Here is a 24,993-nt window from a genome sequence, read left to right as displayed (position 1 = left end):
AAACTTTCACCTTTTTATGTTCACAAAGGTTTGGAGGGCATCGCAGGTTCACTGAAATCTCTCAGGCAATTGTGTAATGGGACACTGTTGAGTAACACTGCTAGTTCCCTACAAGCAACAAATCTCTGGAAGGCTAAATGCCTTGGAGAATATACCATCGGAATGGAACTCCACAACCGCTTGAACTACAACAAAGGTGTTGTGTCGTGTACAGATATGGTCAACATTTGTAAGGAGGAACTGAAAGATGAGTGGGCTCAAGAAGGGATCGTTGATGTGCAGAATATACCGAAAAGATTGGATGGGGATCTGGTGATATCTGACTCCTTCATACTTACCTTCAATAGCATAAAACTCCCAGAGCATATAAAGGTGTTTTTTTTTTCACCTAAGCGTACGGCCATACGTCCCTAACCCAATTCGCTGTTTGAAATGCCAGTGCTTTGGGCACACCACCTTACGATGTAAGGGTGAAGGCATTTATGGCAAATGTGGCAAGACCAACAATGATGGCGTTGGCTGCTCCTCCCCTCCAAAGTGTGTAAATTGCTCTGGAGATCACCCTGTCTGGAGTAGGGACCGCAGTGTCTTCCTTGAAGAGCGAAAGATACAGGAGATTAAGACTTCAAATCGCATTCCACATGGACAGGCCAAGAAAATCTATAAGGCCATGCACCTCCCACATTCACTAGTTCTTTTGCTTCAGCCCTTAAAAATCCTATTTTGATAGCCAATGCTTCTACACAAATGGAGGTTGCTAGTGTCAGCACTAGTACCTGCGCTTGTCAGTGTATTTATTAAGCTGCAATTGTTTCAGAACCAATACCCCCTAAGAGAACATCAGAGAATACCACAGGTACCACCACTGCAGAGCTCACAGTACCTCCAAAGGCAGACTCTTGTAAAAAATCCAGTACTGCCTCTGCCACTACTGCAGTAGCTCCTGTAAAGCCTCCCAGGCCAAGAAAGCAAATGGGAAGCTGCCACCACAGGCGAAAACAGAGAGTAGACCATCAGACCATGTCGATGTCAATCGACTTGATAGCTCTGCTGCTTCTGCTTCATAGCCAATGAACTGCAAACTCTGCCTGTGGCAACCATATTGCCCCAAAGCTGGAACTCCAACCACTGTGGGCTCCCCACCCTGGTGGAAAGACAGTGTGAAAGTCCAACCATCATGATAAATGGCACCCATACTACAGTGGAACATGAATGGGTTCAGGACTCATGTGGAGCAACTAAAACTCCTGGCACGGGCACAACCCCTGTGCTTGTGTTTACGGAAAACACATTTCAAAGCTACTGATGTCCCTGTGCTATAGGGTTACACCCTCCACCGTAAGGATGACCTGACTGGGAAAAGAGCTAAGGGAGTTGTTGCTGTGTTTGTCAGTAACACACACCACTCCTCCGCTCTCCCTTTAGTTGCTAACCTACAAGCAGTAGCTTTTGCAGTTCATAAAAATCCAGTGATAACTCTCTGCTCCCTGTTCTTACCTCCGCAGGATGCCATAGACTCTGAGGCTCTTGCAGGCCTTATTGAACAACTCCCCAGCCCATTTCTCCTGCTGGGTGCGCATTTCTGGGCTGCTACTGGATCATCCTCAGCCATTGACCTCTCATTCTGCTCTCCAGCCCTTGCACATTCAGCACAGTGGGAAGCAACTGATGACCTTAATTCCAGTGATTACTTCCCACTGTTATACCACTTACTGGATGGAGAATTGGTGGAACAGAAGTCACCAAAATGGATGATCATCAAGGTTAATTGGGCACTGTTCAGCCAGCTTGCTGTGTTTGAACACCATGCTAACCTCTAGGAATGGGTGGACCACATCACGTGTGATCCATCATGCTGCTGACTTATCCATACCACAGTCTTTAGGTCACTTAGGAGACGACCAGTACCTTGGTGGACAGATGAGGAGAGGCGTGCAGCTCTTTGCCGGTTTAAATGCCGCCCGACAGCAGACAACCTCACAGTGCACTCTCCGCTGCAGAATGAAAATCTCATTCTGAAGGCATATGACACTACTTGGAGACACACTATCCTCTGACAACTGCATAAATGGGGCTTTCGTGGCCACCTACCCATCTTCTTACAGTCTTTCTTGTCTCAGTGTTTTTTTAGGACTCGACTTCGTGAGACACTATCAGATCGATTTGAGCAGGAAAATGGTGTCCGTCAGGGCACTGTTTTGAGTGTTACCCTCTTTGCCGTAGCCATAAACATTGTCACATCTACGGTAAAGAGTCCTGTGCAGTGCTCCTTATTTGTAAACAATATTGCTGTTTTCTGTTCCTCCCTTATAGATGAAACAGTGTGCTGTCAGTTGCAACTTACAGTGCAGAGAGGAGTGGGCTGCAAAGACGGGTTTTTAGTTTTCTGCAGATAAGTGTGTGTGTGTGTGTGTGTGTGCTGATTTTAATAATTATCGTCTTATTTTTAATTTATTCGACTTGCATATGAGGGACACCATCCTAAATTTAAGAGACTCAGTGAGGCTTCTGGGCCTCATTTTTTACTCCAAATTGTTGTGGTTGCCACACCTAAGAGACCTGAAAGCCAGAACTCTCAAGTCACTGAACATCATGAAGTGCGTTAGCCACAGGTCTTTGGGAGCTGACAAGGTGCATCTCCTCCAGTTTTATAGAGCTTTCATACATTCATGGCTGGACTATGGGTGCACGGTGTATGGATCGGTGAGGTCTTCTTATTTGAAGATCATTGAGGTGTCGTCCATGAGGGGATTCAGCTGGCCATGGGTGCTTATAGGACCAGAACCATACCCAGCCTCTTTCCTGAGGCTGGGGAATCAGCACTTAGCATCCAGCGGCAGTTGATCATGGTCCATCAGGTGTGTACATCCCTAGCAGCTCTGACTTCACCTGCAAGCCATACTGTTGCATGCCCACCTCTGGAACACCTTTTCTCCAACTGTCCATGAGCCACAAAGCCGTTTGGGATCTGTGTGTAGCTTGTGACAGAGTCACTTGGTGTGGAACAAGTATTACCACAAATCCACGGTTTTAACCGTCTGCCGCCCTTGTTACTGGAAAGACCCAGAGTGATTTTAGATTTGGTGCAGTGTGGGAGAGACTGCAATCCTACTTTCATTTTTAATGCGATATTTTCTGACATTTTGTTAGAGCAACACAACCATGTAGCTATTTTTATGGATAGGTCGAGTTTGTACCCAGCAGACAAAGTAGTCCAGATTATCCAGGATGCCCTCCTCCAACTACAGCAACTGGGGATGGAGGTGTCTTTCTGGTGGGTACCAGGGCACATGGCAATTGTGGAGAATGAAAGGGCAGATCTAGCAGCCAAAAAGCTGTGTTTTGATCCTCAGGAATTTCAGTGTGCCATCCCCCTGCATGCTATAACCTCACTGTTGAGCTCCAGAGTCTTGCGTTGGTGGAGGGATGAATGGCTAGAAGTGACACACAATAAGCTCCATTTTGTAAAGCCCAGAACGTGGCCGTGGTGTACTTCCTTACAGCCATGTAGATGGGACGACGTTCTCCTCACTCATCTTCGCATAGGCCACAGCCCTATGACGCATGGCTTCTTGCTCCGACTGGAGGACCCTCCAATGTGTGGCGCTTGTGTGTACAGATCACTGTGCGCCACATTTTATTGGACTGCGTATTATTTCCCAACCAGCGGGCTGGGACTGATTTGCCAACGGATCTGAAATCTATTTTAGGTGAAAATAAAATGAATGAAGTTAGAGTTTTAAAGTTTTATGGTTTGACCAATATTTGTACCAATATTTTAGGGAGATGAATTTAATATGTTCACAGAGTGACTGGTTCACCCATATTTTTTTTACACGAGTGGCCAGTCAGTGAGATTTTCCTGTGCCTTCCTTTTAGCTCCTTTGTCATGTTCCTTATGTTTTAGTCTCCTGTATAGCATCTTGTATTCTTTCCCGTTGTCTTTGGGTGTATGGTCACTTTAGTAATTCTTCCCACATCCGTCTCTTTTAACGTGTGTAAGGGCGCTGGTAACGTCACCGTTGAGCACCCGTGAGCACCAAACTCAAACACACACACACACACACACACACACACACACACACACATACAGCGTGGGAAAAAAATAGTGTGACGAAATTTTAACCCTGGATAGCTGATGTCAATAGGAACCAAAATTACCAACGTTGTGTAAGTCGACGACGCACCATTTTTAAACTACGAAAAGTTGGTGCCAGGCGTTCCGATTGGCTGTGGGTTTGCGCTGTTGCCGTTGGTCGGTTGACGGGCAGCGCTATAGTTGTCGGTTCTACATCTACATGGATACTCTGCAAATCACATTTAAGTGCCTGGCAGAGGGTTCATCGAACCACCTTCACAATTGTCTATTATTCCAACCTCTTATAGTGCGCGGAAAGAACGAACACCTACATCTTTCCGCACAAGCTCTGATTTCCCTTATTTCATCGTGGTGATCGTTTCTCCCTATGTATGTCGGTGTCAACAAAATATTTTCACATTCGGAGGGGAAAGTTAGTGATTGAATTTCGTGAGACGCTTCCGTCGCAACGAAAAACGCCTGTGTTTAAATGATGTCCGGCCCAAATCCTGTATCAGTTCAGTGACACTTTCTCCCATATTTCGCGATAATACAAAATGTGCTGCCCTTCTTTGAACTTCTTTGATGAACACCGTCAGTCCTATCCGGTAAGGAGGCCACACCATGCACCAGTATTCTGAAAGAGGACGGACAAGCGTAGTGTAGGCAGTCTCCTTAGTAGATCTGTTACATTTTCTGAATGTCCTGACAATAAAACGCAGTGTTTGGTTAGCCTGACCCACAACATTTTCTGTGTGTTCCTTCCAATTTAAGTCGTTCGTAATTGTAATTCCTAGGTATTTAGTTGATAGAGGATAGTGTGACTGCAGTGATTTATCTCTGTCACGCTGCCCGTGAGACCCACATTTGCAACTTACTGTCCACACACTACATTTGTAGTGCCCCTGCCCACTATACTCATTACTTGCGACAGTCAATCTACCAATTCCCGTAAGTTTGAGCAATGTGAGTGCATCCACAGTGAAGAAGATCAATGGCTGGTAAGCCTTATCTATGAGAAGAGGGTATCTGTTCTTTCAGACATGTACGAAAGAACAGATACGATCATCATATATTAAGTTTGTGTTGCTCCCCCCAAATTCAACACACATCAGCCAGCCTCTAAACATGGCATTTTTTCACCTAATGAAGATAGCTTGGCAAAAAGCTTTGACTGTTTGGAAGAAAGGCAATAGGGGTGTTCTTCCAAAAAGCAACTTCCCTAAGACATTGAAGCCGACATTTCACCACATGGCTGAGAAAATTCAAGACAATGCTATTGCAGGATTTCGTGCTTCTGGTATCATACCTTCCAATACAGAAAACGTTTTATCTGTCTTACCTGTTAGCAGTTTGGAAAATGAAACAGGTAAGCCAGTGCAGGTATGTTCTGATGCCTTTGTGGAACACCTGAGAGATGTTATGAGTCTGTTAATTCCAAACCCAAAAAAGCTCATGGTAGAAAACTGGAAGTTCTCCCTGGAAAAAGTGTCATGTCACAGACAGAAATTTCAGACAATATTGCAGTGGGCAGCAAGGAAAAGGAAGCTGATGATTCCAAAGTTTTGGAGCAAGAAACTGTAATATCTGAGATAACAATGGAAGAGAAATATGGACCTGAACCTTCCGAGACACCTCCAATGACACTGGCCATAAACGATTTTGTCTTGGTTAAGTTTCCTGTTACAGAGAATAATCGTTCAAAATTATATATAGAAAGGATTGAGGCTGTGGATTTGCCTGACGACATTCAAGGTAATTTCTTGAGGAAGAAAATTAGTGAGAAACAAGAATACTTCTGAAACTTCCTAGCAGATTAAAACTGTGTGCCCGACCGAGACTCGAACAAAATTGAATACAGTTCAAATCCATGGAAATAACTTACTAACAAGAAGGGATTACCAGTACTGGAAAAACGTAAAACTAGGTAGGGTTTTAAGGGCTCCCTGTTGGAAACCTTAACTCAGCTTTTGTAACTGTACCATAAAATGCCTTGTATTATTTGATAATTCACTTACAGTTGCCTCCAGGACACAGGACTTTATCGCTTGGCTAAAATGAAAGTAAAAAATAACATTCCCTTATCAGAATTCTGAAAAAGCCTGAAAGACTGGATTCTGTGGCCTGGAACAAACAGCAGTTGCCTTTATGTATTGTATCTGAACTGGCTAAAAGCAGATCAGTGTTTAATGCCCCTTTGACAGTGAGGTCATTAGAGTCGGAGCACAAGCTCGGATTAGGGAAGGAAGGGGAAGGAAATCAGCTGTACCCTTTCACAGAAACCATCCCGGCATTTGCCTGAAGTGATTTAGGGAAATCACAGAAAACCTAAATGAGGATGGCTGGATGCAGGTTTGAACTGTTGTCCTTCTGAATGCAAGTCCAGTGTGGTAACCACTGCACAACCTCGTTTGGTCAAATAATTCTGAGAGTGGCATCATATGACTGCAATTTTAATTGCAGAGAACAAACAAGGACTCAAATTAAGAAAGACGTAATCTTAGGCATTAATGTCCTGTTGATGTTAAGGTAATTAGAGATGGAGTAAAAGCTCCAATTGGGTAAAAATAAATAAACTGTATCCTTTTCAAAGGACCCATCCAAGAATTGGCCTTGAGTGATTCAGGAAACCCAGGGGAAAGTAAAATGTGAAAGGCTGGACAGAGATTTTAAGTGCCATCCTGCTGAATGCGAGTCCAGTGACTTACCATTGTGGCCACTTGCTCGCTGACTCAAATTAAGGAATATCAGGCACAGAACAATAAAACACTTAGTCACCAGACAGACATAACGTCGTAAAACACTCAAACTATGTAATAATGAAATTGTGAGAGAATGAATGTGCAGAGTACCATCAATTCATTATTTCTTTAAAATCTGACAGCTATTTAGTTGACACGCAAAGGACAACAAAAATGATAAATCATTTAAGTACAGTGCATTCATTGCTGATAAAGCCAATTATGCAAAAAATTCATCTGTGTTATCAACTTGCAACTATTTCTGATTATTAGCAAATTTGTTATTATGTGTTATTTGTTGTTCATCCTATGGGTGGTCTTCCTTTTCAATGAGTACTTGCAATATCACTACCCATGGAACAATGATTACACCTGCTACCCCAACTGCCATCACGACTATGATACCTTCCCAACTACTGAAAAGACCCTGAAAGTATGTTTACTTTCAATAAGCAGCACACATGCAACTATAGATTGCATGGGCAAGTGGCATGCTATGTACTAGCTGCCAACACTACCTGCTGCCAAGGTCGTCTGTCAACCACAAACTTATTTTAATCAAGTTATATAATATCTTTTCATTGTAAACTATTAATTGTGCTTAACCACACAGATCGAACATGAACTTTCAATGGCTTGTTACAGAGTAGTGATGTAATTATGATTTATTCCATTTGCTAACCAAATTACCTTTGTATCCAGCAGCAAAAAACTGCATAATATGCAATAATCAAAACATGAAACATGAAACACACAGTACTGCAACAACCCTCAGATTTTACAAGAGTACTGTAACGTGGTTACCATCACCGAAGTAACAGCCCACAGCATAACATCTATTTCATACTGTCAACACGTACATAAGGTGCAAATCAGCCAAGTCTTCATCAGTAAACCCATCCATGCTGCTATGTATCAGTGTTAACATACAACTAACCCTGCCATAACACAAACCTAAAAGAGAACCGAGCAGTACTGACAGCAAGCTTGAGGGCAAAGAGTAAAGTGTGCTTTACTTCTGTCAGTATCAAGTACTGTGAGTCACTTGGACAAGATTGTTTCCAAACAAGACACACCTCAATCACGGCGAACATCAATCAAAAATAGATAATTTTAAACTCATCATGGTTCGCGCAGCTCCCCCTGTCGGAGGTTCGAGTCCTCCCTCGGGCATGGGTGTGTGTGTTGTCCTCAGTGTGAGGTAGTTTAGGCAGGACTAGGTAGTGTGTAAGTCTTGGGTCCAATGACCTCAGCAGTTTGGTCCCTTAGGAACTTACCACAAATTTCCAAATTTAAACTTGTCCATGAAAGCAAACACTTCCTAATTCTTGCTCTTGTTTTTGCAGGTCCTAAAACTATATTTTTCTGGTCGCCGTTCTTTAAGTGGGTAAGTATGAAATTGTAATTTTGACAGTTTTCACTTTTCTTGTTTGTTGTTAAATTAAACTTTGAATGACAGTTTCTTCAACGTCAGAAACCTACTTCACTCTTTCTTTTCAATAATGTGTTCTTGGAATTAAGTGCAGATCATTTATGGTATGTACCTTGTGTCTACAGACTTACGTGTGATTGAATTTTCTTTTATTTCTTCTACTCCCAAGGAGAAAATGACAAGTGCCATAATCCAATTTCCCAGAAAATTCACTCAGTGGATGAGGAGTCAGAGTAAGCGAACACATTTTGGCTTATCTGTAGACACTCAACCATTTCTGAAAAAATTACAGTCAAAGTTTTCGAGATACTTTATAGGACTTTTACAACACAATATCCTCAGAAAAATGGTGGCACAACGGTTAGTGTTGCGGCTTCTTAACTTTGCACCTCGTGTTCGAAATCGAATTAGTACCCTTTTTTCCTCATTCATATATCCATGTCTATAGAAGATTATTACAGTTTATATTGATATAACATTATTCGTCTATCAATTGTATGTCAGATGACTGAATTAGAAAAAGAATGAGAAAATTATTTGAAATTGTTTTCAGTGAAATTCCTGCCGTGTAACATAGTTCATAATCAACAGCAAGTGCCAGTTTTGCAAAAGTGATCCATTATGCATGGTTTGCTGCAAAATTATTGCCAATGCATGACATCTTCACAAATGGTAGCTATGTTTCTTTCCTGAGGGAGATTCCTACGAAGAAATGTCACTGTGGCAAACCTGTTTTTGCGCAATGCTTGTGGAGTTTGGAATATCTGTGTTCTGAATGTTTCTATTATCGGTACCATTCAAGGGAATGCATCAAATCTTCCTGAAGGATAAGCATCTTTATAAAATGTAATAATATGAGAGTGGAATATGAGAATTTAAAAATACTGCAACCCATCAACATACCACGCACACACATATGCAATAACTGTGAGACACTTATTGTGAAATCCAATTGTAATTTTACAATTAATATAATGAATGCCCTTACATCCCCTAATTTCATAAGAAACATTCGTATAACAACCATCTAAGGGCATGCGTAGATAAACGAAAAGAATAAAAATAAAATAAATAAAAACAAAAATTAGTTTTTTTAATATGGGGTGCAAGATTAACAAGCTGCAACCCTAACCACTGAACCATCATTTTCTCTGTGGATGTCTTGTGGTAGAAGGCCTATACCTTGAAAGCTTTGATAATTGTTTATTGAGAAATGGTCATGTATCTACAGATAAGACGAGGCATGTGTTTGCATACTTTGACTCCTCTTCCCCTGATCAGTGTTCCTGGGAAATTGGGTGATGACACTTGCTGTGTTCTCCTTGTCAGTAAACAAACTTAGAGCAACTCTAAAACTACAGATACATAATTTCTATATAGATTATGAAAACTTTAAATTGCTTGCATACAGACTCCTGCAAAATAGAAATGAAAGTAGAGTAAAATACTAAATATAAGTTATGTTGTCATGTTTTGCAGGGGCTTGTAATTGCAGGCTTGAGTGACCTCCAGCGACCAGTAGAAACAATCAGTATATCACAGTCTTCTGCTTTGGCAGTCACAGGCATGATCTGGTCTCGATACTGCTTAGTTATTATCCCCAAGAACTATAGTCTGTGCAGTGTAAATGTCTTTGTCGCCCTGACAGGACTTTATTCTCTCTCAAGAGCTATAAGGTATGGTGATCCACTTTTTTTTTATTACTGATACTTATAAAAACCTTGTAATAAATTAACACAGGCAAGATTACTATATTAAAACCGAATGGACTCTCATGAACTGTATTTGAACAACTACTAAACAAATGTTTAAATAACCATTACATCACAATTACATTTTACTATAAAAGCTTTTAAAAACGGCCAATTACTTAGACATCAGTATCTATAATAGTCTTCTATTTAGATTTAGTTTATTTTTCATCACACTATATACATACCAAAACTGTGACATACATATGTAAACAAGCAATATCAGAATAAATGAATGTGTCAGGTCAGGCAGAGTAATAGAAACACATGTATTTGTACTATGGAAGGTGTGACATATTGACAAAAGCACGTTTTTTGATGAGAAGGGAAGGGAATACTCTCTCCACAAGAAAGAGAGGTTGTAAGAGACTGAATAAGACACATTGGAGATGGCATAAAAGGCTGGGTAAGAGCTAGGATGAAGGAATAAATCAGCTACCGGTATGTTATTTTCAAAAGAACCATCTCAGAAACTGGTTACATCAGTTTAGAAAAATGTATTTCTTGACTAGTTTTGGAAAGTTGTTTCCCAGAATTCCATGTATACAGCTCTCTACAAGCACATCTTCCCTGTAAATGTACCACTACATTTGTTACACATTTGTGCAACACACTCATATTGATTAAATGAGCGTATAATGAAGAGTACAACTCTTCTCTGCATACCTGTTGATCTCTTCTGCTAGTCAGCCTGAAAGAGAGTCCCAGTCTGATGAACAATACCCAGGAATTGGTATAAAAATGATTTTGTTAATGACTTCCTTCATTGCTGACAGCAGACATGAGTCTGGTAAATACTTTGCTCGTGGAGATATTTTTTGTGCCCATTCCACTTTAAAACACTCAACAGTTTAACTCCTAGATGTTTCACAGCTTTGTCTTATTTCAGTAACTGAAGATCAATCACTAAGTCAAATGTTACTTGATGATTTTGTTTATTGATGCACATTATATTGCATTTACTTATGTTGAGGGTCCGACACAAATCTTTACACCAGGTGGTAATCACTTTGTCTTTCTATATTCATTTCAAATTTATAATGATGTCAACTTCTTGTACACAACTGTGATATATCTGAACTGATTCATAGAGCTACAAGTGATTTGTGTGTTATCATTAACAACGGTAGCACTATCAAACTACCTTGAAGTAGACCACATGCTACTTTAGCTTCTGATGGCACCTCCCCATTACAAATGTTGTTATGGTTTCTGTTTTCTAGGAAGTCTTCACTCCAGTCAAACTTTTATTCAGATATTTTATTTGCATGTATTTTGTTTGCTCAGTGATGGTATGGAACTGTATTTCAGGCTTTTTGGAAGCCAACAAATGTGATGTCAACCCCAGCTGCTGTACCTACTGCTCTGTCCATCTCATTAATGATAAGAGCAAGCTGAGTTTCATATAGTCAATGATTACACAATCATTGTTGGTTTTGAAGTAGTAGTAGTAGTAGTAGTAGTATTAGTAGTAGTAGTATTAGTAGTAGTAGTGTGGTGGTAGCACAGTCTGCAGTAAAGCCATCACATGATAACAGAAATTCTGCAACATTTTGACTTCAATGAGATAGGTCTAATGTTAAAACTTGCTTACAGGTTATAACTGCATTCAGGATTGGGACTTAAACCTAAGACTTTGTCATTTGCAGGCAAGTGCTCTGCCAACTGAGCAATCCAAGCAGAACTAATGATATGCTCCCATCTTTATTTCTGCCAGTACCTCTCTCTCATTCTGATGGATTAATAATTCTCCACATTTGTCCTGTGCCCCTTCCTTTGTATTGCAATTACCTGCACCTTTTTAAGTAGTTCAGGATAGCCAGCACACCCTCCTCTGGCTAAACAGCTGGGGCAGATGCTGTCCTTTTGCTGGGTGCCAGGGTACAGAGGTATCACAGCGAACAAAACGGCAGATGTAGTGGCCGAGGAGGCATGTTTTGATCCTTAGTTACTTCAGTGCCCCATCCCCCTGCATGTTCTTGTTTCACTGATGAGGAACAACGTCATGTGTCAATGAATGGCTGGAAGTGACAGGCAATAAGCTCCATCTAGTAAAGCCTACAATGCAGCAGTGGTGTATCTCCTTCCAGCCTCTCAACAGGATGAGGTTCTCCTTACATGTCATCGCATATGCCATAACCCTGTAATGCATGTCTTCTTGCTCTGGCAAGAGGGCCCTCCAATGTGCAGTGCTTGTGGCGTACAGATAACGGTGCTCCACGTTTTTAAACTGTGTTTCATTTTCTAACAAGAGTGTGGATTTGCCGAGAGGTTTGCCCTCTATTTTAGGTAATGTTCATGTGAATGTGGTTTAAGATTTTGTGATCTGTCCAACTTGTTTCCTAAGATTTTTGGTAGATATTCTTAATGTGTCAATAGGGTGACTGGCTTACCCACGTTTTTTTGTAAGTGGTCAGCCAGTTACATTTCTCTGTGCCTTTCTTTTAGGTCTTTTATGATTTTACTTCTGTTTTGATTATAGGTGTAGCACCTTTCACCATTTATCAGTTGTCTTCAGGCACGTTAGATACAGTGATTGTGTGGCTCAACACAAGTGAGATGGGAGTGAGTGAATGAGTGTCATTTTATGGATTTACTCCTCATTGTGTGCAACGATTTCAGAGACTTAAACCACAATTGTTTACTTGCATGAGGGTAAGGGTGCTGATAACCTCGCTGTTGAGTGCCCATGGGCTCCAAACCACACACCTGCACCTTTTTCCCAGTCATGTTCCACTTCCAGCAATATACACCACGTGTCCAAAAAAGTTCCGAGACTTATTTTATTACTGGTGTATAAGTGACATCAGCACAGTAACTATGGTAGTTGCTTGAGTTAACAACTGTAAACAGCAGATGTGGATTTGACCAGTTAGTTGTGAGGTTGCGAAAGTGGGCATGAGACCATAGAGTGTCAATGTCATGCCAAACTGCAATGACACAACAGACTGAACATCTAGAAATCAGGTGTTCAATGCCTACTACAACTTGACTGAAATGAACAATGTGAACTGTTCTTTTTTAGAAAATATCATCACAGGTATCGAGACTTGGAGATATCAATGCAAACCTATTACAAAATGACTAAGTGCAGACTGGGTCTCTAACAGTTTCTTAAGACCGAAGTAAATGCAAATGTGATGAAATTAATAATAATTGTAGTAATGGAGAAACTCTCTGGATTGAGGGAAGTGAACTACTAATCTAGAATTAAGATTCACGTGGGAATAAGTCTTGAAGGTATTACTGTTTTGTGTTTCGTTACAACAGTGTTTTGTAATCTGTGTTATTAATCAGAAATATGACTCAGTAACTCATTTGTACTTGTGCCAAATTTCATGTGCATTTCCTTTCACATTTGAGTTTTTCATGTGACAGCTCTTACAGCTTTTTAAATAAAAACAAACAATATTAACATTCTACATCTTTATCCTTCATGTCTACATATTCAATTCTCAACATTCACCTGGATGATGAACATATTTCTCCCAACGAGAGACCAGTTTAACAATACCATCACTATAGAATGTTTGACTTTGTAGCTGGAGCCACAACCTCACTTCTGTTTGCTTTGAAGGTGTTCTTCAAGTTTTGGAAATCGGATGGGGCCAAGTTGGGACTGTATGAAAGATGATCAATCACAGCGAACCCATGGCATCGGATTGTTTCAAATGTCGCCATGCTCTTGTGTAGTCTGGCATCATCACAGCAAAGGAAGGCGTGCTCTGTGGGTAGCCAAATCTTCAAAGTAGGAACTAAATTACATCACGCTATTTCTCAGATACCGACATAGTTACATTACGCACCACCTTATTACATGCTATGATTTGGAGTTATCAAGTAGTAGAGGGCTGCAAATATCTAGACATGAAGATGTAGGATGTTGGTAATTTAAGAGTTCTGACATAAGAAAAATCAGAATAAAGCAATACTTTTCAGCACACCCTCATATTTGTCTGGCTCCCCTAAGAGCTTCATAATTCGTTTTCACTTACTTTACATTGTTCCCTGTCAAAGACAGATATTGCCACAAGGAAGGTAAGTTCGTCTGACATGTTATCAACCTATACATGAAAGGTAATAAAAGTGTAAAGCAATACTTTTCAGCACACCCTCATATTTGTCTGGCTCCCCTAAGAGCTTCATAATTCGTTTTCACTTACTTTACATTGTTCCCTGTCAAAGACAGATATTGCCACAAGGAAGGTAAGTTCGTCTGACATGTTATCAACCTATACATGAAAGGTAATAAAAGTGTCAGGTCAACCGGATGCAGATTCAGGAGGGTATCAGCTTTGTTTTAGCCATATGAACCATCCTGATATTCACCTCAAGTCAATTAATGAAACTATATCCGGATATCAGGCATATGAATGCAATGCCTTAACCACTGGTTAGTTCTTCAATAATTAAAGAAACACAAAACACAAGAGCTGAAAACAGTCACATGTAGGAGAAACACCTTAACATAGTACTGTTAACGTGGATGATTCTTTCAGCTGACATGATGCTATCAGATGCACTAGTTGTAGCATAGTTGCTAGTAGCCCTACCAACTTGAACTGGTATTAGCTGATGTTCTGCAAATTCTAGTGTGGAACTTTACACATTAAAATATTGTATGGAATTGGGAGGAACTAATGGTATTGTTACAAGCAAGAAGGTGAGTTACAGAATTAGACGTACTGCAATTGTGGAAATATTCTTCCAAGAATTAAAATGAAGCTATTGACGCCCATCAGCGTACATGTTTAGATGTCCATATTACAAGCTGATGATTAATAGTATGTAGGGATTATGTGAGGAAATGACAAATCATTAAAAGTAACTGGAAAGGGGATTAAAATCTGACAGTCAAGGATGAGTGGATTGCTACAGTTGGGGAATGAAAGGACACCACAACTGCTGCAAAATGTGGACTACCAAAAAAGAAACCTGAGAAAATAGAGACTGCTGGAGTTCTGAATTATGTTTCTACTGCTTTTAGCAAAGATCCACTTCAGGAACCATAGGGGAAGGTGATACATATGTGCAGTAAGTGTAAACAAACAAAGAAAAAGGTAAAGAAAACAGTATAAAGGATAACAGAAACTTCCTACAAGCTGGAATAGGATAAAAACCTTGGAGAAAGTTAAACAACTGCTGTATTAAGTAAGTAAAAGTAGGATGATCAAGGGAGATTTCAGAAGCTTGACACAGTTGAAGACAATTGAGATGCGGGATTGAAGTTCCTTACAAGATCATCCTTATACAATGATCAGCCAGAACATTATGACCATCTACCAAATAGCCAATATTTCCACCCTTGGCAGGAATTGTAGAGGCAATGCATCATGGCATGGATGCAATGAGGCCTTGGCAGGTCGCTGGCAACACATTTGCACACACAAGTCACCTGATTCCCGTAAAATCTCCGGGGAGAGAGCGAAGAGCTCTGACGCCACATCCAACCACATCCCAGATGCGTTTGATTGGGTTCAGATCTGCCAAATTGGGGGCCAGCACATCAACTGGAACTCACCACTGTGGTCCTGAAACCAGTCCACCACACTCCTGGTCTTATGACATGGCACATTATCCTGATGAAAAATGCCACTGCCATTGGGAAACATGATCGTTATGGATGGTTGTACGTGGTCTGCAACCAGTGTTCAGTACTCCTTTGCCATCATGGTGCTTTGCAAGAGCTCCACTGGACTCATGGGCATGGGAATGTTGTCCAAGGCATAATGAAGCCACCATCAGCTTGTCTCTGTCCCGCAGTACAGGCGTCAAGGAGCTCCTCCCGATTGACACTATCCCATCAGCATAATAAATAAGGTATTGGGATTCAGTACTACTTGCCAATGTTGTGGAATTAATATTGGCACATGTATGGGTTGTCAGCTGCAGAGGCCCATCAGCAGGAGTCTTCAGTGCACTGTGTGTTCAGACTCACTTGTGCTCTGTTCTGCATTAAATTTTAATGTTAGTTCCACCACAGTTCACCACTTGTCCTGTTTTACCAGTCCGCCTGGCCTACGACATCCGACATATGTTATGAGGGGTGGCCGTCCAACTCCATAATGTCTGGACGTGATTTCACCTTGGTTTTGCCAAATGTTGAAGACACTCACCACAGTCTTCTCAAATACCCAAAAAGTCATGCAGCTTGTGAAATGCTCATGCCAAGCCTCTGGGCCATCACAATCTGCCCTCGGCCAAACTCTGATAGATTTCCCGCCTTCTCCATTCTACACATGGACAGCACGCTCAATGACGCTACATGCACTGTGTGCATGTCTGACTAGCAGTCATTCCTCACCATGTGACACTGCTATCACCTGGATGGGTTTATAATGATAGGTCAGTGGTTGTAATGTTATGGCTGATCCGTGTAAGAAAAACATTCTCAAGTTTACTTAATGTGACCGATCTGCTTACAATTTCAAACTTTTAAAGAAAAACCCTTCATCATCTCTGTCTCGAACAACTGACTGTTATGGTTTGTGTTGTGCTAACCATTAAAAGCACATAGAACATGAATGTACAGAAGTGAACAGACCATTTGGCAAAATCCAGAGATGAAGGGAATTATAAGTACTCTAAGTGTGGTGCTACAGAAACTCTTTGAAAAATTAAGTGGAAAGATATAGTGCATAATGTCAGAACAGATAGGCAAAAAATTAAGTTTGTGGAGAATGGACAAGTTCAAGGAATAACAACAGTTAATTTGGCCCTGTATAGACCAAGGAGACAATCAAAAGATTAGGATATGCCAACCAAATTCTTCAGGATGTTAATTTAGCAGACATAGAAACATGGAATTCCATGTAACTGTGTGTGTGCAGTATGACAAGAGTGTAGAAACTTATTTTTCCTTTTCCAGGCACCAGCTCCAACTAAAGGAAAAGGGAAGCAATGGAAGGACACAAGAACAAAAAATGCTTTTATGAAAGAAGTTTTTGTGTGTGTACATATGGAAGGAGTGGACTACTAATTTATTTGGCTACGTATGTAGCAGAGGCATCGGCAAAATAAAAGATTAATGATACTGTATAGTAATCCTTTTACTTGGTTTAGGGTACATTCCATAGTAACCATGCATATGTCACCTCAGCAAGCCACTTCCCGGCCTTAAAAAATAATAGCAACTGCTGCATGATGAAACTGTTTGTAATTTAAAGAGTTGACTTCTTGTAGATAAAGCTATTACTTTTACTACAGCTATTAACAATGTTAATTTACATTATTTAAATGCAGAATTTGCTCAAATTAGAAAAGAAGACTGACATTAATTTAGTGTATATATATGCATTAGAATATAAATATTTAGATGTTATATGTTGTATTGAAATGTAAAAAATATGGAAGTAACATCTCTAAAAGGTTCATGAAATTGAAAATGAAGTATGATTGTATATTTTGTGAGTACAAATCTTAACTTTACCTCATTTACTTTAAGAGAATTACTGTATGTTGAACTTCTGTACCACAGAATTACATAACAGACAAACTGCAATCCATATGAACAGTAAAAAATGTTTATATTTGTATGTACCTATTAGTAGAGAGATATGTCTTAATAAATATGCATATGCCTTAATAAATCAAAATTTGCAACCATGTAGGATACAATTACATTTCTGAAATGTTACTGGATACGTCAATTTAGTTTGAACTGTATAGTACACACACTGGTTGACAAAATAAAGTGAAGCATGCAGAAGAGGAGGAGGGGGAGGAGGAGGAAGAAGAAGAAGAAATTAAATGAAGCTTCAGGGTTCATACGGTATTTGATGTTATTTCAGGGATTGCAAAATCGTGTCAAATTTACAAAGAAATTGACGGTATGAGACCACTTGACTGTTATGAGGTCGCACCCTCTCTGGCCTGGATGTGTACACTAATTCAATACGGAAGGGTGTCAAAGTCATTGTGTCCTCTCCTGAGGAGAGCTAGTGTACACACACACACACACACACACACACACACACACACACACACACACACACACACACACACACACACACACAAAGAAAAAATGAAGACATGTGCTATGTGTGGATGAGCATTGTCCCACTAAAAAATGGCACCCCGATAAAGTTGCATGACAGGTAACACACAAGGAGACAGGATGTCTGCTACGTATATTTGTACCATCAGAGTTCCCTCAATCAGTACCAGCTGTGACCTAAAGTCATACCCAAATGCTTCCCACATCTTGATGTCAGGAGTAACACCACTGTCCCTCTCCAAAATATTGGAAAAATATGACCTCTCCCCAGGAAGCCACCAAACTTGTTGACAATGGTCATCTGGGGCACTGCAGAACTGTAATCATTGTGGAACACATTGAGACACCATTCATCAGCAGTCCATGCTTCCCGGTCATGGCACCACTCCGAACAGAGCCATTTGTGTTGTGGTACCAACGGCATCATATTCATGGGATGGTAATTGGCTAGTCCGGCTGCTGCTAGCCTCTGATGAATGGTGAGGGATGACACAGAACATTGCATGGGGCCTACAACTTGTTCCTAGATGGCAGGTGCAGATATGAAGGAGTTACAATGTGCTTGGTGCACAATATAGGAATCCTCCTATGTGCTGGTCAGACGTGGTCGACCACAACCTTGACGAGTATGTTTATCCTCACATTTCCATGCAGTCCAACATCATGCTGCCACATTACAGCGCTTCACAAACCTGTATCTAGGATTCGATCAGCCAGCCAAATTGATACCCACAATGAGGCTCCATTCGAACTGTGTCAGGTGTTGATAATGTTGTCTTAGCTGAGTATGCAGCATCTCTGTGTCCTTCACAGTGGTCACTCAATATCTGATGATGTTCACGTCCCTTATATACCCTACCAGGCCTGATAACAGCAAAACATATTAATGACACTAATGCACTCTGGTGGTTGTTCTGCCAGTCACAGAATTTCTACTCAGTCATTTCTGTCACCACCCATAGTGTGTATGTGACAAAGTTACATTGACATCTGACCGTGTCTTCTAGATGCTTCTCCTTTTTTTCAGACAGCGTATTTAACTTTAATCATTTTTTTCTAACTAACTTTGTAGAGTCACTTGACTGTTGCTACCTGCCATTAAAGTCATCAGTTACTTAAACAAACGTCTCTGGATATCACTGAAGACCTGAGTCACTTCCCCCAGGTTGTTGTTCATTCAAAACTTGCTGCAAGACTTGCATGTTTGCTGCAAGCAAAAAGACTTCATGGGATGCATTTTTTGTATTTACTATGTTACTGACCTGTTTCTGATAATTTAGTACTGATTTTAGATATGTTGCCTGCTGCTTACCTAGCATGCATGTTCCACTGCCAGTCCAGGCCACGGCACCAGCTGTAAGGCTCTGCTGTAGCTGCTGCCGGCCTAGTGGCAGTCAGTATGTTAACTGGCATAGGACCTCACAACAGAAGAATGGGTCACCAAAAATTTTAATCTCCTATAGTTTTTTTTCAAGTTGTTCTAACATATTTATTTCAGTCATTAAATTAATGAAGTGTGTGAGATTTACTAGGTGTTCGTAGTAATTCTTGCCCCTTTTCGTGATGTTATCATTTTAAAAGAAGAATCCAAATCATTCAGCAATGTACACTTACATGTAGAGAAAATGTTATACCTACCTAATTTTCTGGTATACTGACTGTTACATACTTGTAGGATAACACTCACTGTGTTCACACCATTTCATAATCCATTCATGCTCATGGCTAATTCTAAATGTTAAGCACAAAACTTGCAGTGCACTGGCTGAGTTTGGGTTTGGCAAATCCAGGATTCTTGGGGTGTATCCTGGCCGGCACTGTCAGTTCTATACAATCTTAAGACTCCAATTTTGGCCACTGTCTCATGTATTGTAATTGCATCAATCATTAAGAGACGTAAAAAAAAAAAGCCTTAAAAAGTTTCCACCATAAGGTGAGATACACAACAGAAGTACATGTACAATGATAATAAACACTCAATAATGAGCAGCTTGTGGTTAAGGAGCTGCAGAGTAAGAGGCCAAAGATGGGGAAAGTTTAAAAAGTTGCTGCTGGGTAAGTACTGCACTAATAAAAAACACCTGCCTGTATTTTATTAAGCTGAGCACCCTGAATTTATTTAGACAATATTAATCTGCAGGACAGTGGTTTCATGCACTCCTCTTTAATCCCAGTGGTATGGTCAAGATAACTGCCACATACGGTTCACACAAGTGGGTAAATGTGCTCCAACTTACACACAACATTTTCTGAAGATTTCCTGGCGATATATTGTTCCAACAACTTTAGGAATGTAGCTGGACATGATTACTTAGTCTTCTAATATTTTAGCTACAATTTGTATAACCCTTGTCAATGAGCATTGTTGACAGGTTACAAGTGTGATGCCACTGTCTGTTTATTCCTAGTGATGCGGCATGGCTAAACAAAGAAATTGCAGACAACATAGACACAACTTAAGTTAAAACACATGAATATGGGGTGGAAGATGCAACTCCAAACTAATTATATGTGAGGCGGATGCACATTTAAACTATCTATCAGTACGTAATCAGAATGAAAATTCCTCCACTGCTTTTTATGGCCTATTAGGGGCAACATGGTAAACACCTATTTTCAAGAAATATAAAGAAGTGAAAGATTAGTACAATTTTTCAAGGGCCAAAGCGAAACTGCAGACATGTCATGATATTTTGCGTTGCCATGTTGAGGAATAGGAATCTCAACTCTACTCCCCCCCCCCCTCCCCGCAGCAACAATGTGAGTTATGTAGCTACTGTCATCACATCTGGAAATATAATGGATTCAAAACTGATGCAATATCAAAATAACATTGTTACACTGTAGAGATGAGTTTGTCATTTGTACACTGAGGTGGTAGCATCCATAAAAGCACCCCAGTGTGTCAGTAGAATCATTTACGTCAGTATCAGTTGTAGTCTCTACTTGTGGAAGCCAACACAGCAATTTTCTTCATGTGTTACATTTTTTATCTGCTGAGGTACAGTGCTAACAAGAATTTCAAAGTTGAATTCAGTAAAAAAATTTGTCAGAAAGATAGGTAATGCTTTAGATCAGAGGAGTAGAGGTGAATTATATTCTTTGATCCTACAAAGTATTCAAGTCTGAACTGCCTTGTGCATCCACAAAGTACATGAACGGAATTAAGGGCAGTCTTCTGTAGTGGCATACATTGATTAAAAATGCATGCTTGGACTTCACAGTACATGGAACTGAAACTATATAATTAATTAACATCGAAAAGAAAAATGTAATGTGAAGGTAGATTCTCCTAAATAAAAATGCAGGATGAACTGATACTATGAGCATGATGGCTGGTGGAACTTTATTTTATTCATTATGACACAAATAAAATAAGTCAGTTGTGATAAAAGAGAAAGGAGCTGCATCACTGAAATATGTAAACAGGCTGCAAGCTAGCAACATGTAAAATTACCTGCTCAATCAGATTCATTCGAAAATATGCATCTCTCATAAAGCCCCATTACATCCTGATGTGGTACAAAGAATAGGGGAGGACTCAACTTAGATGGTAACAAAAATCAAAAGAAATCCTGTTGACATGAAGTTTGTTCCAAACTGAGATAGCAAGATTGCCTCTTCAAAAGAAGAAAGCTAAACATAAGCAAATTGAAAGGTTATTTCTTCACTCTTTTCAGTGAGATTGCTATAGCTGAGCAATTACAGAGGATTATAGAAGCACAATCAAAACAAATGTACCATAGAGACCATCTACAGGTAAGGTGTTCGTACTTTAGAAGAAACATAAAGCTAATTACACTCTGTTTAAAAGGATACAACCTTATACCAAGGTATGACTTCAGTTATGGTAATGGATGAAATAGCAGTGTATGCAGCAGATGATCCATGCTATTTGATACCTGTCCTCATCACAGCTGATACTGAAAGAGTTATTTAAAAAAATACTATTAATCATTTCCTTATAGTACGACTTATCTTAGAAGAAAGATTAAGGAAAGGCAAACCTACGTTTCTAGCATTTGTAGACTTAGAGAAAGCTTTTGACAATGTTGACTGGAATACTCTCTTTCAAATTCTAAAGGTGGCAGGGGTAAAATACAGGGAGCGAAAGGCTATTTACAATTTGTACAGAAACCAGATGGCAGTTATAAGAGTCGAGGGACACGAAAGGGAAGCAGTGGTTGGGAAGGGAGTAAGACAGGGTTGTAGCCTCTCCCCGATGTTATTCAATCTGTATATTGAGCAAGCAGTGAAGGAAACAAAAGAAAAATTCGGAGTAGGTATTAAAATCCATGGAGAAGAAATAAAAACTTTGAGGTTCGCCGATGACATTGTAATTCTGTCAGAGACAGCAAAGGACTTGGAAGAGCAGTTGAACGGAATGGATGGTGTCTTGAAGGGAGGATATAAGATGAACATCAACAAAAGCAAAACGAGGATAATGGAATGTAGTCGAAGTAAGTCGGGTGATGTTGAGGGTATTAGATTAGGAAATGAGACACTTAAAGTAGTAAAGGAGTTTTGCTATTTGGGGAGCAAAATAACCGATGATGGTCGAAGTAGAGAGGATATAAAATGTAGACTGGCAATGGCAAGGAAAGCATTTCTGAAGAAGAGAAATTTGTTAACATCGAGTATAGATTTAAGTGTCAGGAAGTCTTTTCTGAAAGTATTTGTATGGAGTGTAGCCATGTATGGAAGTGAAACATGGACGATAAATAGTTTGGACAAGAAGAGAATAGAAGCTTTCGAAATGTGGTGCTACAGAAGAATGCTGAAGATTAGATGGGTAGATCACATAACTAATGAGGAGGTACTGAATCGGATTGGGGAGAAGAGGAGTTTGTGGCACAACTTGACCAGAAGAAGGGATCGGTTGGTAGGACGTGTTCTGAGGCATCAAGGGATCACCAATTTAGTATTGGAGGGCAGCGTGGAGGGTAAAAATCGTAGGGGGAGACCAAGAGATGCATACACTAGGCAGATTCAGAAGGATGTAGGTTGCAGTAGGTACTGGGAGATGAAGAAGCTTGCACAGGATAGAGTAGCATGGAGAGCTGCATCAAACCAGTCTCAGGACTGAAGACCACAACAACAACAACAACGAAATGATCACAAAAAAGTGCTGCACAGTTCCATATCATAACCTCCTGGAAGTCAAGTTCTACAGGGTCTCATGTTTTCAGAGTAACATATGATAATATACACTGAGATGACAAGTCATGAGATAGCTCCTAATATCATGTTGAACCACCTTTTGCTCTGCACAGTTCAGCAGCTCTACATGGCATGGACTCAACAAGTCATCAGAATTTCCCTGCAGAAATATTGAGCCATGCTGCCTTTACAGCCACCCATAACTGCGAAAGTGTAGTGGATGCAAGATTTTTGTGCATAAACTGACCTCTCAGTTATGTCTTATTAATTTTCAGTGGGATTCATGTTAGATGGCCTGTATGGCCAAATCATTCATTCAAATTGTCCAGAGCGTTATTCAAACCAATCATGAACAGTTCTAGCTTGGTGTCACATCACAATGTTATCCCTAAAACTAACATCATGGGAACATTAAGTCCATGAATGGCTGCAAATGGGCTACTTGGAGAAAGCGAAGTTTCACTGTACATGGAATGTACTGGGTCCTCTGGTGCAACTGAGTCAATCATTGACTGGAAAATGTACCCATTTCCAGTCAATGATTGGTTCAGTTGTACATTCCATGTACAGCGAAACCCCACTATTACAGTTTTCATGGGACTTCAAAAAATGGTGTAAAATGCAGGAAAATGTAAAATAGGGAAATAACATTTTAAGTTGTAAAAGTTACTTATAGGATACCCCCCTTGCATTTTCGCACTTTATGTATATGTACACAATAGGCATCAAAATACTTGTCAGGGACTTGTTTATTGCCTGATACAGGTTTATTATCTAATAGAAACTGCTAATGTAACATGAATTATAACTGTCTGGGAAGTAGAAACGTTTGATTCAATTTCGTATGTCATAATCGATGATTTTGGCAAGCCTGCAATTGTCATTTATTATTTAAGTAGTGAAACTCTTCACTAGTTACGTATTTTTTTCATGCTTAGCTCGACGTGTTTTGAGAATTTTTTCTCATTGCCAAGTGCAAATATTTAAATATTTTGTGTGGTAACTGCATATGCATTTTTCTGCATCTCTTGCATTGTATTTGTCTTTTTGGGGTTATCAGGTACCGTGTACCTCCTCAGTTATATGTATAAATCCCACACACACCCACAAACTGTAACTCACAGTGTTTGTTTGTGTAACATTACAAAAATACATATGTACATACTGCACCTGACAGCGAGAATAAATTCTCGAAACACATTTTGCCCAGCGTAAAGAAATAGGTAATTGGTAATGTGTTTAAACCACAAACATTTGAGCAATGCGAAGTGGGTGAATATGTCAACTAGCACTACAAGTGTTCAAATGACGAAATACACTAAATATGATTCGACAAATGTGTTACTGAGGATCACAACAATCATGAATTTGTGCGTGCACAGTAGAGACAGTTTGAAAATGGATGTGGTACCTTTATTCAAATGAACCTTGACCACCCTGAGGTAATGGGAAAATAGTTTACAAAATCCGCTTTTGAGAGTACCATGTATCTGGGGTGCTAGTTACTCCCATCAGCCACCATGCTAAGTGGATCTTGGCAGCGGCAGGAAACACTGCATGAATTGTTCCAACTTTTACACATTTACCACTCCAAATCCACTGAGCAGAGCACCCTGTTGACAAGTAACTTGACCACACAATTTTTTAAACACTACTTGATGTCCAACGTCATGCCATCATCATTTTATGTCTGCTTTTTCTCTACTAATGTTTTTTTCATAAAGAGTAAATCACGGGAAAATTATAAATATATTGACAGAAAATCAGGCGCGAATTAACATTGTGGACACAGGAAATTGTCGTAAACAATGGGAAAACATTAATTCTGGGAACAT

General features: G+C 40.0%; 1 protein-coding gene across 1 annotated transcript in view; it reads left to right on the top strand.

The window, feature by feature from the left end:
- The window catches only part of LOC126249628 (uncharacterized), a 66,095-nt gene extending 49,055 nt beyond the window's left edge, over window positions 1-17,040 (top strand). The window contains exons 2-4 of the mRNA XM_049951301.1: window positions 8,166-8,206; window positions 9,731-9,927; window positions 16,871-17,040. Coding sequence (XP_049807258.1) covers window positions 8,166-8,206; window positions 9,731-9,927; window positions 16,871-16,937 — 305 coding nt within the window. The 3' untranslated portion in view covers window positions 16,938-17,040. The remainder of the gene's footprint in view (window positions 1-8,165; window positions 8,207-9,730; window positions 9,928-16,870) is intronic.
- The last annotated feature ends 7,953 nt before the right edge of the window (window positions 17,041-24,993 follow it).

The sequence above is a fragment of the Schistocerca nitens genome, chromosome 3 (genome assembly GCF_023898315.1).
Source record: "Schistocerca nitens isolate TAMUIC-IGC-003100 chromosome 3, iqSchNite1.1, whole genome shotgun sequence".
NCBI lineage: Eukaryota > Metazoa > Arthropoda > Insecta > Orthoptera > Acrididae > Schistocerca > Schistocerca nitens.
This window is presented reverse-complemented; position numbering and strand designations above follow the sequence as displayed.